The sequence below is a fragment of the Botrytis sinoallii genome (genome assembly GCF_014898435.1).
Source record: "Botrytis sinoallii strain Bc 23 chromosome Unknown BSIN_014, whole genome shotgun sequence".
Classification (NCBI taxonomy): domain Eukaryota; kingdom Fungi; phylum Ascomycota; class Leotiomycetes; order Helotiales; family Sclerotiniaceae; genus Botrytis; species Botrytis sinoallii.
The window spans coordinates 1,506,289-1,519,506 of NW_024066041.1; the positions used below are offsets into that span (position 1 = coordinate 1,506,289).

General features: G+C 43.7%; 5 protein-coding genes across 5 annotated transcripts; 3 read left to right on the forward strand and 2 right to left on the reverse strand.

Annotated features, from left to right (window-relative positions):
* Positions 1-155: 155 nt before the first annotated feature.
* On the forward strand, positions 156-965 carry EAF02_008039 (uncharacterized protein; the record flags this gene model as incomplete). Its single annotated transcript, XM_038904087.1, has 6 exons — positions 156-158; positions 221-231; positions 357-540; positions 591-664; positions 716-764; positions 813-965. 6 exons carry the CDS (start codon positions 156-158, stop codon positions 963-965), a joined length of 474 nt encoding a protein of 157 aa, XP_038756368.1.
* Positions 966-1,222: 257 nt separating this feature from the next.
* EAF02_008040 (uncharacterized protein) lies at positions 1,223-1,958 on the reverse strand (the record flags this gene model as incomplete). Its single annotated transcript, XM_038904088.1, has 2 exons — positions 1,223-1,731; positions 1,820-1,958. 2 exons carry the CDS (start codon positions 1,956-1,958, stop codon positions 1,223-1,225), a joined length of 648 nt encoding a protein of 215 aa, XP_038756369.1.
* A 319-nt stretch (positions 1,959-2,277) lies between these two features.
* EAF02_008041 (uncharacterized protein) lies at positions 2,278-4,404 on the forward strand (the record flags this gene model as incomplete). Its single annotated transcript, XM_038904089.1, has 1 exon — positions 2,278-4,404. One exon carries the CDS (start codon positions 2,278-2,280, stop codon positions 4,402-4,404), a length of 2,127 nt encoding a protein of 708 aa, XP_038756370.1.
* A 2,214-nt stretch (positions 4,405-6,618) lies between these two features.
* Positions 6,619-10,652, reverse strand: EAF02_008042 (uncharacterized protein; the record flags this gene model as incomplete). The annotated part of the gene is made up of 3 exons (XM_038904090.1): positions 6,619-9,783; positions 10,054-10,386; positions 10,449-10,652. The coding sequence occupies 3 exons, from the start codon at positions 10,650-10,652 to the stop codon at positions 6,619-6,621; spliced, it is 3,702 nt and encodes a 1,233-aa protein (XP_038756371.1).
* A 1,629-nt stretch (positions 10,653-12,281) lies between these two features.
* On the forward strand, positions 12,282-13,210 carry EAF02_008043 (uncharacterized protein; the record flags this gene model as incomplete). The annotated part of the gene is made up of 5 exons (XM_038904091.1): positions 12,282-12,302; positions 12,376-12,388; positions 12,484-12,873; positions 12,930-13,010; positions 13,074-13,210. The coding sequence occupies 5 exons, from the start codon at positions 12,282-12,284 to the stop codon at positions 13,208-13,210; spliced, it is 642 nt and encodes a 213-aa protein (XP_038756372.1).
* Positions 13,211-13,218: the final 8 nt, after the last annotated feature.

Consider the following 13,218-nt stretch of genomic DNA (forward strand, 5'->3'; position numbering starts at 1 on the left):
CTTTAACGTACGTTCTTCATTCGACAGCTTGGTCTGGTCTCAAAGTCATTCGATTTGTTTATCTGTCTACTTGTTAAGTATTAGGCATTTGCTGACTTTCTGTTGATTTGACAGTTTCTACCAACACAAATCGTCGCATAGACTTTCTTGACATCATGGTATGTAGCTTCTATTCTACCAACTGCCACACCACCGTTTGCTAATGATTTCGCTTTGATAGTCTAACTCAGGGTCAGTTCACCCCACTACTTAACCGACTACCATCAGTGACTTGCGGTGACAACCGAGCTTGATGCGAATCTGTTCCTACCAACAATTTGAGCAGGGCCGTAGAGCATTAGTTGACAAGTCTACAGTATCACCGTCGACGATGAATGCATCGAGAAGTTCAACGAGATGAAGCTTCAAAAGAAGATCAAGTGGATCGTTTACAAGATCAACGATGAAGGCACAAAGGTTGTTGTCGACACTTCCAGCGAGTCGGCAGACTGGGAACCATTCCGTGAGGTCCTCGTAAATGCAAAGGCACTCAACAAGAACGTATGTTTAAAAGATTATTATTACGGACCAAGCGCTGATGAACATTATAGAAAACCCAGGGTAAAGGTCCCAGATACGCTGTCTACGACTTCAACTACGATTTGGCCAACGGAGAGGGACAAAGGTGATTTTACTTCCGTTTGGCTTTGTGGATTGGAGGCTAATATGCTACTAGAACCAAGCTTACTTTCATTTCGTGGTCCCCTGATGATGCTACTACCTTCGTAAGTCCCATCTTACAGTATCACCTTCTAGTACTAATTAATTTCTAGCCAAAAATGATGTACGCCTCCACCAAGGAATCTTTCAAGCGTGCCTTATCCGGACTTTCGGGCGATGAACTTCAAGCAAACGACGAAGCCGACCTCGAGGAGAATGAAATGTTGAAGACAGTCAGCAAGGGTACAGCCGCTCTCAAGGCATAGATACAAGCCTTATGGTTTTGGGAACGAACGTGACAGGAAGGAACGCTGTTTCATTTGGTGCTTATTGCCTGCGATGATATGCATGGGTGTGAATTTATTCTTCTGAAGACGGATTGATCATTCCAGCGTGATGATATATGAAGACATTAAAAGCGACTTTTGCGGAAGTACTTGTTTCTGAATTGGCAAACTTGCCTGTGTCTTTTCAATTGTACATTGACAAACTCCTTGCTTTGTTCTCCCGTGAATTATGTACCTCAAACCGCGCTACTTTCCCAGGCTTTCTTGAATACTTCATACAATTTGTTTCCCTGTTCTTCGTCCCTCAATCGCTGCACCAAAAAGCCCTTCAAATCTCCCCAGAACTCTTCTCCAGCAAGAGTTTCCAGTCCACTAGGCCCTTGTGCAACTGGTGCCTCTACTTCATTTCCGGGCGTCTCAGCTTTTCTCACGGAAGCGGCTCCACCCATTACCATGATACTAAATTCGACTTTGGTTTCTTCTTCGCCAATAACATCTTTCAAAACTTTCGCATCTCCGACCGGTTTCTTGTTGTACAGTACCCTTAATTTCTCCACGGGAATCCCTTCTTTCTCGGATAACGACTCTTTTAAATTAAGAATGGAAGTATTTGGCGACAGTGCAGAAAGTGTTACGTCGAGAGGTGGGTTTCGCGATGACTTCAAAGATACCGAGATGCTACGTTCTTGTCCAGGAGTCAACTTTTGACGTTTCGCGGGAGGTTTTTTCATCTTGGGAGAATGGCCTATCATACTTGTTAGTATGGGGAGCAATAGCTCGAAGTAAAGGGGGGAGAGAAGTTAAGGAGACGTGAGTGACGCAAAACGAGGTACACAAAGTAAGAGCGCAAGGGAGACATACTGCCCCTCTTGAGGGATAATTTCTTGGATCCTCAACATGATCGGCAGTGATTTTGGGAGACCGCGACTCGAGAGTCTGAATGAAGGACTTGGCAAATGTGAGTTCAGTCATGATGAAGAATACTTAAAGAAGTTGGGTAAAAACGTGTATAATTCTTCGAAGTTCAACTGCGGGCAAAACAAGCTACAGACAATCAAATTCACAATTACCACTCCATCATGTGTGTGACCTGACCATAGCACAAGATAAAAGTCTTGGCATCGGAATAGCGGCGACCGAGCTTGATAAGTTAAGTGCGCTAAACCTTATCTGCGAGAAAATTAATATTCGTCTAGAAAAAAAGTTCCCTCAAATCGCATTTGCTGCATTTGCGAGTCTTGACATTCAACTTTTAAATTTCTAGTACGAACATCCAAATAAATCATTCAAAATGGGTGTCGGAAGACGTATGAAGAAGCAGGGCATGCCCGAACCGCTCGATGAAGCACATTTCACCAATTTAAAAAGAAAAGCTGGAATGTCAGTAGCAGAATCTAGAGCAGAATCGATGCAATATGCTCCCGATCCTAATAAGAAACGTCGAACTTTGGAAAAAAAGTCCAATGGAGCTGCCAATGGCAAGAAGAACTCGGTGGCACAAAATGCAACAAAAGGAAAATTTACAAACTCGTTACCGGTTCAGAAACCTTCTGCGAAAAAGTCGAAGAAGGCTGCACCATTGCCCATGTCAGATGAAGAGATGGAGGATGTCGACTCCGATGCGGCGGATCTCATGAATGACGAATTTGACGAATTGGATGTTTCAGATGATGATGGTCCTGGTCTTCCAGATGATTTCCTTGGCTCGGACAGTGGAAGTGATGTCTATGATTCGGATGATGATCACCCCAAAGCAATGTTCTCTGAGGATGAGGACGAATCTGATGCCGAGGAAAAACTTACTGCTGCCAATATCGCTGGACTTTCAAGGAAATTGGATGAGCAAAAAGCTGAGGAGGCCGCAGAGGCACAGGCTGAATTGGAGGAAGCTGCTATGCAAACAAACATTGCAGGAGATAGACCTCATATATTCGACAGCGACGACGAAGACGGAGAGGCGCCCAAGACTAATGCATTATTGGCACCCGATCTACAGCTTCTACGATCTCGAATCAACGACACTATCAGAGTCTTGGATGACTTCTCGAATCTCTCTGAAGAGGGTAGATCCAGAGCCGAATACACAGCTCAATTGATCAAGGATATTTGCGCATACTATGGTTACTCGGAATTCTTAGCCGAAAAGCTCTTCAACTTATTCCCGCCTAAGGAGGCTTTTGCATTCTTCGAGGCCAACGAAACCCCAAGACCTGTCGTTATCCGAACAAACACCTTGCGAACACATCGAAGAGACCTTGCACAGGCATTGATCAACCGTGGAGTAGTCTTGGAGCCAGTAGGAAAATGGTCCAAAGTTGGTCTGCAAATTTTCGAGAGCGCTGTACCCTTGGGTGCCACTCCAGAGTACCTTGCCGGACATTACATTCTACAAGCCGCTTCTTCTTTTCTTCCCGTGATGGCTCTCGCGCCACAAGAAAATGAGCGTGTCCTCGATATGGCCTCTGCTCCTGGTGGAAAAACAACACACATTGCCGCCTTGATGAAGAACACAGGTTGCATCTTCGCCAACGATAGCAACAAATCTCGTGCTAAAGGTTTGATCGGTAACATCCATCGTCTAGGAGCCAAAAATGTGATCGTGTGCAATTACGACGCCAGAGAGTTCCCCAGAGTTATTGGAGGTTTCGATCGTGTCTTACTTGATGCACCATGTTCCGGTACTGGAGTTATCGCCAAGGATGCTAGTGTGAAGACGAACAAAACAGAACGAGATTTCCTTATGCTTCCTCATTTACAAAAGCAGCTACTTCTCTCAGCTATCGACTCGGTTGACCATGCAAGCAAGACCGGAGGTTATATCGTTTATTCGACATGTAGTGTCACCGTTGAGGAGAACGAGCAAGTCGTTCAATACGTGCTCAACAAGAGACCAAATGTTAAGCTCGTGGAGACTGGCCTAACTTTTGGTAAGGAGGGATTCACGTCATACATGGGCAAAAGCTTTGACAAGAACATGAAGATGACAAGAAGATATTACCCCCATGCTTATAACGTTGATGGTTTCTTTGTCTCTAAATTCAAGAAGACAGGTCCATCTCCCAAGACCAAACCTGGCGAGAAGGATGCTGCGAGGGAGTTGGATGAGTTGGATATTGACAAGACACCTATTAGAGAAACTGAGGAGGAGGATGCATTTGGAGGATGGGATGATGGTGAAGATGAAGAGTATATGGTGAAGGCGAGAAAGAACACCTTGAAACGAAAGGGTATCGATCCCAAAGCAGACAAGGCAAAGGCAGACACCAAAGTAGAGAAGACCAAGGAGGACGAAACAGCCAAGGCTGATACGCCCAAGAAGGAAACTAAGGAGAAGGCCAAGAAAGATGAGACTTTGAAGACAGATACCACGAAGAAGGAGAGCAAGGAGAAAAAGAAGAAGGGAATCAAATCCAAGTAGTGTAGTAATTTTACAGGGTTCGTGATAGGTGTATGAGTTCTTTCTCGGAAATGATACTTGTTGCATATACTGGCGTTTTGGGTTTGGAAGGAAAAGAATCAATAGCCTTCTTCTGTTGTCAGACAAAATAGAAATTATTAAAGCGCACTCCATTTAGAGATATCCTCACCAAATTTCACATTTTTCGAAAGGGAACCTTGACTGATGTGGGCGCACTTTCAATCTTTCGAATCTCTCTAATCATTCAGCTCATTCACGTCCCAAAACCCCGATAAAAAGTTAACAACAAAAGCTAGATTATTAATAATTTAAAGCAAACTACATCATTTCCCTCTGTAAATCAAAATTGACCTCTTCTAGATTCATTCTTTCAAAGCAATATGAATTCACGTCACTCTTTCATCTTAAAGCCGTTGTGAGCCTGTTATGGACTAATGATGTCTCTGATTATTTATTGCAATCGCCCTCCAGCTCTTTCCGTATCACATGCAATATCGTGATATGATATCTCAATTCCATTGGCTATCCTCTACGTGGCTCATCTCACTATACGGACGCGAAGGTCTTGCTTCATTGACACAATGTTCCTCTTCCCTCTAAACAACCATGTCACAGACTCCTCTCTATCTTCCGCCACAACCACAGTTCCATGATACCAAGACATACGATTCTTCTTACTCGTTGGTCAGTTTCAATAGCTTTGCAGCTACATCAAGAACAAGAAGACAAGATTGCAATCCGCCTACGGCCTACCCTTCCTCGGCTTCAGAACTTTAACCAGAAAGACACGGGCTACCTTCTACGAGCATGTTTTCATAACGAAATCCCATTTGACTAGCTCAGTATGCTATCGGAAGCAAAAGCAATTCATCATCGACTCTGTACTCTATCTCTCGTTCGTACTCTATCTCGTAGCCCATCTAAATATTGCACTTCTACAAACGAAAAGGGGCCTGAGAGTAGTTGTCATCGATAACTCGGCTAATATCCATGCAATCTCTTGGTGGAGCACTGTGTGCAATGGAGATGCGTAAATGAGGGGTTAGGGCTGGTACATTCCATGTTTTTTTTGCTTCTCATTCTTCTCCTTCACTCATGTCACTATTGATCTAGTTTTATGAGCTATCATATTCCACTTGGAAAAGTTGAATATAAATATTTGCTTTTGACTGTCCAAATGAGCGTCAATAGAGAGTTGGAGAGCCTAAACTTGTCGTCGTGAGATTGCAATCCAGCGGTTGACTTGAAAATGTACCAGCAGCTGAAACAGGGTCGTCACGAAGTCGTTTTCTATATAAGGGACAAGGATTCAGGATAAAAGCATATCGTACTATGGAGAATAGATTTAGAAATCGAAATTCTTCTGTGTTAGACCGCAGTCTGAACCATTGAAAATCCTGCACTGACACTCAAGTAGCCACAGACGTAATAAACCCTTAAATGACTTATTCTAATGTGTGTTGCGCAAGTTACGTTAGAGTCTGTCTTAGTTTAGTGAATATCTTGGTGAATCCCTTTGCCTCTCTCTCTCACACACACACATCATCTGTTCATTGTTTTAGAGCCTAGCGATAAAACCATTTTACGAAAAGTTCATGTGTGGCGTAGAAGTAATGTTTCTATACTAGGTTAAATCACATGTTTAGATGGTAGCTTATTCGGTAGGTCATATGGTGATGTATGAGAGTAAGAGAGTACGAGAGTAAGAGATTATGAGGTATGAGAGTGATTGTATGATATAAATCGGGACCATTTAGAGCCTACAAAGAAAAGAGAGATCGTAGGGGGGTTCCCCTTTGTGTCCTGCATTCCAATCCTCATTTCCACCCCCAGGCACAAGGGCTCTAAAACAACGCGAGCTGAACCACAATGTCATTATAGTCCGCCGTATACTAGAGGAAGTAGATTGCTCCTTTCTTCCTTTAGAACCCACTTCTTATTAGCAAAGCACTCCAATATCACTATGTGATACTAATACAGCATACGGGACTACATCTTGCAAGCACATGAACCTTGCGACATCTGGAAAGGTTCGACAAAAGCTTTGGTACGATGATTATCTCGCAGGCTCTAAACCGTTTGGAAAGTCAACGCTAGCCTATTATTGTTTGTGTAGCTTTGTCATGTGAAGAATATGGTATCATAATAGCAAGAAGATTCAAAATGTACGAACGCTCAAACTCCACAAGTAACTTCAAAACTCCCTTTCATGAATCAATATTTAACTTTTTCCGGCTCAAAAGGAATTTTAAGCGACTCAAAGACACGATTCCATCGATACTCGATGATATGATTCGAACTCCGTCCTTCACCCGGGTTCCTCCTCCACTCAGGATACCATTCATCCGTAAATTCATATTTGAATTCCTTCAACTTCACTTCCGCTTCTTCTAACGGAGTTTCATTGACCCCCAATGACGCGGTGCTGCAGGCAATAGGAATCGGGTTCCTTCCTCGCCTGGCCCACGCTAACGCGCCTCCTTCCCGGAAAGCCTTGGAATTTGGTGGAAGACTTTCGCTCTCTGGAATCATTCTCACTGGAACACCAAAGCTTCTATTTGATTTTCCAGAACCAATGACGTAGAATCGTCTATATTTATCGAGATTTGCGTGAGCCCACCCTGCAAACCAAGCGATCAAGTTTTTCTCGTCATTTTGATCGATGAATTGAGGCGCAAAGAGAAATGGACTCCGCGAATTCTCTTCGGATGGGTCACGATCGAAAGGAGATAGATTGGCAGGAAGATCCTCGCGTAGCATGTCACAAAGAAGCCAATACAGATCGAGTCTCGCCGTACACTGTTCGTGACTTAATCCCCTTTCGCTTAATTTAGAAAGCATCGACGGGTCGCCTGCAAGGCTACTCATCAGTTCTTTTTGCTCCTCAGCCTTCGAAATCGCAAGTTCCATCAGAAAGCTCGGAAGTTCGTGGCAGCACACTACTCTGACTGAGCCACTTATTGAGCTTTTGATCTTCTTTTGGTACCATTGCAAAAAGCTAAGTGTCATGACTGGTTCTGCAACCAAAAAGCTTGGTGTGAGGAGTATGGTATACCCTAAAGGTAAGAGGCGTTTTGTTACAATTTGACCCAGTTCAGATTGTTTTTGCATTTGGGAGAATGGCACTTTAGATGTGGTATCTTGGATACACCAAAATGTGTAGTTCATCCCGTCTAGCGTCATGCCATGAGTGAGAGCTGTATCAGAGATAAGACTGAGCGCAGACGAGTGTATCAGCACAGCTCCAGCTTTGACATGCTTTTTGAAATGGTTCCAGCATCCTGGCTTCTGATAGCTGTATATCTTGCCGTCGTCTTTTGAACAGCTCTTGAGCCAAGATGCTATCAATTCCGCAAGAGGCTGTTTAGATGCAGGAAATATTAAACAAAAGTTGAAGGTGATAGGTTTCTTGAGTTTCTGGTCCTTAAGCTTCAGGTCTCTGATCAGTTTTTCGTAATCAAGATGATGGAAGCTTTTCATCATCATGTCAGTCTGGGAAAGAGCCGTCAATGAAATTTTGTCGATTGTGGCAGATTCCATGGAACTTGAAATAGGGCTTTGAGAACCAAATACCAAGTATTTCAGTATAGCGTCAGTTGGTGGATCAGGTGTTGCATCTAAATACTTCCATTCTTCAGCCACGGTAGGATAGAGTAGAATAATGTAATTGCTCGAAATGCACGCCAAACCAGACGTCTGAAGACAGAGATGCTTAGCCATATTTTTAACCGTGTCGCGTTCAGCTTGGTCGGTAGGATCGGTGCTGATACTCGCTTGCCAATAAGTAGAATGTTGAATATGGCTGTATCTCGATTTGAAGTCATATATGGTACATATATGATTGAAATCCAAAATCTCTGCACTCGCAAACGCTCTTGCCCAGTCCGAAGTATTTAGTGGAAGGCTTGTGAATTCGAGCTTGATAGGTTGCGTCTGTGGGCCAAACGTGACTGTCTTGATTTTGACACTTGTGACTTTTACTGTTTCAGTGACTGAATGATCATCGAAATGTTGTTCAGGCTCTACAATATTTGACTCAAGGGGTGGAAGGTCAGGCATTGTATCCATCTCGAAATCCATTGTATCGTCGTCACCGAATATAGGAATAGTTTTTGACTGATATAGTGAAGGCTGTACACTTTTCTCCCCTGGAATTTCGGAATCGGTGACTTTAGGGTGAAGTTGGCTCGTGTAGGATATAGAGTGACTATCCTGAGTAGGGTCGTGCGCGAAAGAACAATCTGCACCATTGCGACAACGACCCTGAATCCAGTACCTACAAGGAACAGAACCAGGTCTTGGTGCTACTCGGAGATCGTTATCAGTCGAATGTGCCATTTTGCAGTCAACTCCTTTTGTGCAACTGTCATCATGGAACCAGTAATAGCAGACCCACTGCGGACCGTCGACACTGTCTGGGAGCTGTGCTTTGGTTGGCATGATTTTGGCAGATGGATCTGGCGCTACCCATCCGGAAGGCGGCTTTCTGACTGGGATATCGGGATTTGATTCGTGCAGATACCTACATGTATCGCCCCATTTACAGTCTCCATTCAGATTGTAGAAGAAGCAAATTTGCTGCGACGAAAACCATCCATCTGGGGGCGGGGCAATAGGCAGGAGGGGATCGTTTTGGTGGAGATACTTGCAGCTACTTTCACCGCATCCACTGGGTTGAGTAAAGAAGAAACAGATTGTTCGCTTTTCGTACGGAATTTTCTGTACCTCTTCCCATGACATTTCAGATGGGTGCAGTGCAGGCAGTCGCTGGGAGACTTGTTGCTTCTCGAGAGGCGACTCAACTAGTTCCATGGGCACCTCATTCTGAGGAGCAGACGGGGTTCTATGAAGAGTGTCTGGTCGTGGTAGAGATGAGGATGAAACTTTCGAAGGATTTATCAAGCCACCAGGAATAGCAGTAATATCTGGTGATTTGTCTGCTAAAGTTCTCCCAGCCAGTTCCACTTTTCTGAGGATATGCTTATTCTTGAAATGACGCTGGTCTTTTGATGAATCTGCCGCTGCTTCAATTAAACTCGCTTTTTGTTTTCTGGGCGCTTTTCCGCCAAAAAAAACATTTTGTGACTGTAAAGAAGAACCTCCTCTTGTGGCACCTCCCCCTCCTCGAATCTTTGAGACTCCTCTAGATAACGAAGAGCCCTTCAACACTGAGCTGTTTTTAGACAATGAAGAGCTTTCGGCGGTTGCTATCGGTGAATAATCGCTAGTGTTTACTTTGGAAGCAACATTCTTCTGCAGTTCCTTCTGCGCTGGTGGTTGTGTAGAAGATGAGGCACCCAAGGTCGATTTTTGTCGCGAATTTACGAACAGCGGTTCGTCAGACGATGAATCGGAGTCGATTTGTTGACGTTCCTGAATCTTGGATAGAGTTAGTCAAAGAGATCTAATATCTCGAATGAGTTAGATGACCAAGAATCATTTGTTGTCCGAATTCAAACTAGACTTTCAGGAAGAATGACAATGTATACCATACCCTCGATATACTATCTCTCCGGAAACTCAGTGACTGTATCTGCTAACCAGTCATAAACGCGGAACCCTGCGGGAAGAGACTTGATATGTGAGGGTGGTACCAATACCACACAACATGCAGATGGGTTCTTGATTCAAATGAATGTCTGGGCTTACTTTAGATTTTCTAGCAGCTTGAACTTGCTGTTGTCTTTCGGAGTTTCTTGCATCCCTGAGTGTAGCTGTGTTAACTGGTGGATGTGGAATTGTCGTTTGTGTCTCGTCGATACTATCTGCGTCAGATTCATGAGGCGATACGACTATTCCCTGACGCTTTCTCTTCTCGCGTCGCAAACGAGCACGTCGCGCTTTGCCAGCCTCAGCCACCTTCTTTAGATGTTCCAGTTTTTTGACATCATATGGTGCATCTAAGCCCTGGAGCTCACGAGTTCGTCGTGTTTTCCAGGCGTCAAGAATGCTTTGACCCAATATATTCTTCCTCGGCTCCCACTACCAGAATGTAAGTACTAGGGCTCTTTGAATAGGTTTTAATATTAAGAAAGAGTTTTTACCGATGATTCTTCCTCTGGGTATCCCGTCCATCTTATCAGATACAGCCTTTGGCCATCTTCTGTTTTTTGGGCCAAAATGCGCTCAACAATGAATTCATGATCCGAGCCATATTGCTCTTCATCGGTTGACTCTATGGAAATTTTGGAAATCTCCTCTTCTTCAAGCGAGGTGAAGCTCCCTTTTGATGATTGGTTGGAAGTCATTTGGCACCATGAATTTCAAATGCACCAAGAACACCAAATTGAAGGTCGAGCGATGTAGTAGAGAGAGGTAGAGGTAGAATGTATTCAATGTTGCCGACTCAATCCAATTCAATTTGGTGATGTCAAACGGAAGAGGATGTGATAGGATGGGTACCTAGCGAGAAGGCAAAGTGGTTTGTTTGGTTTTAGATAGGAAAAGTGTTTGGATGTAAGATGAATAAATCTTGTTGACGAAAGGGAATGAGTTACACGAGAGGGTGAAGATTTGTACTGCCGCACATAAAGAAAGCGAAATGTCTAAATTACTTGATTTCCTTTTTGAGGAAGTTATTTGCTCAAGGAAAAGTTGAATTGAGTCCCTTCAACATGTAATCAAACGACCGCAAACAAAAGGCAGAATGCGTTGTCACGTGATCATTCGCATCTTGATTACCAAGTACTGCACTGCAAGAGACTAGAATGAGGTGATGAACAGGGACAAGAGAATCCATGGATGGGAGAGGTGTGAGAGAGGCGAGAGAAGAGGCAAAATTGATTAGTGAGCCTGGTATGTAGTGACCTCGGAATCTGAAGTGGGTGGAGTCAAGTGAAGTGAAAAATAGTAAGTAATAAAGCTTTCTCCAAGAGCAGAGGAGTGTCTGTCTACCTGACACCTAAATTGAGTAAAGCTTCCCAAAGCGTCATCTCACGTGCAGGCAACCGCTCTGACATTGAATTTCGAAACCACCTGTCTGAATCCTGAAACAAGCAAATAGGAACGAGAACAAAGGATTAGTTATATTATATGTATACAGTATTATTGATCGAATTCTGAATCTCAGAAGTTGTACCTACACTCACTCGTACACTTTCTTTGAATCATTTTGTAAATTTAATACTCAGGAGTCAATCAATACAAAGCCAGGTAGTGTAGGACGGAGTGTAGGACGGAGTATACGTATAACGAGAGAACGAGAGACGCATTCTCAAGATTCGACTCCTTTACAATCTTTCGTCAAGTACGTACTTGGGTACCTGGTAAGTAATACCCAGCCAGGACCATAGAAAAGGAGAGATAAGACAAGGCAAAACCAGCTTCACTTCAACAAGCCGTCACCATTCCACCAGGGGACCAGAAGTGTGAATACTAGGGATTCATCCAGTTAGAGATCTCACACCTAGTACCTCCTACTCCTAGCATACCGTACTCGTTGAGGTCAGTCCAGCCTTTCGAGTATTAATCATACTCATGATTCAATTGATTTCGCTCAGAGTCAGGCAATTCATTGAATTTTGACTTCCATGGTCTAATAGCATCCAAATAAAAGTTTCAGGACTGGTGAACCATACCTAGGTATGAGTAGAAATATAATCAAAATATAATCAAACTTCCATACAACATTGGAATACAAAGTCGGAATACAAAGTCGGAATACAAAGTCGGAGCCACCCAACTTGTAAAATCATCAAAGTTCAAAGTTCAAAGTTCCCCCCCTCGCAACCCAAAAAAAACCCAAAACATCTTTACGACCCCCCCGACCCCGGTTTCTCGCATATCCACACCCATCATCCATCTATCCATCGCAACAACGAAATCCGTTAACCTTTCCCCCCTTCAATAATAAATCCTATTCTACTTCAACATCAATCATGGCGAATGACGAATACGACGTAAGTACATCTCTCCATCAGTTTCTATTCATATCACCAACTCTACAGAATATGCTAACATCTCTTGTGATAGTTCCTGTTCAAGGGTAAATAAATACCACATCCCTCTCCCCTCAACCTTCTCCGTTGCCTTGTGATTGTTCTTCCCCGTCGTCGCTCTCTCTAATCTCTTCTCTCATAGTTGTCCTTATCGGAGACTCTGGTGTCGGTAAATCCAATCTTTTGAGTCGATTTACTCGAAATGAATTCAACCTAGACTCAAAATCAACCATCGGTGTAGAGTTCGCAACTCGATCAATTCAAGTGGATGCAAAGACAATCAAGGCGCAGATCTGGGATACCGCTGGTCAGGAAAGATATCGCGCCATCACATCCGCCTATTATAGAGGTGCCGTTGGTGCTCTTCTGGTTTACGACATTAGCAAACACCAAACCTACGAAAATGTTACAAGATGGCTAAAGGAGTTGAGGGATCATGCTGACTCCAACATTGTCATCATGTTGGTCGGAAACAAGAGCGATTTAAGGCATCTGAGAGCTGTGCCTACGGAGGAGGCCAAACAGTTTGCCAGTAGGGAATTCCTCATTTCTACGACCAAGACGTGATGCTGATCTTTGTCATTGCAGGCGAAAACAACCTTTCCTTTATTGAGACCTCAGCTCTCGATGCTAGCAACGTTGAGCTTGCCTTCCAAAATATTCTTACTGGTATGACTCCTCTCTGCATATATATATGTGTTCGCACATCCTAACAATGTCTGCCTACTCTAGAAATTTATCGAATTGTATCCCAGAAAGCCCTCGATAACGGTGATTCTGCACAGGCCACTATTGCAAGTGGTACAAATATTACACTTACGCCTCCTCCTTCAGACGAGGCAGCAAAGGGAGGCGGAAAATGTTGTTAAATAGTCAG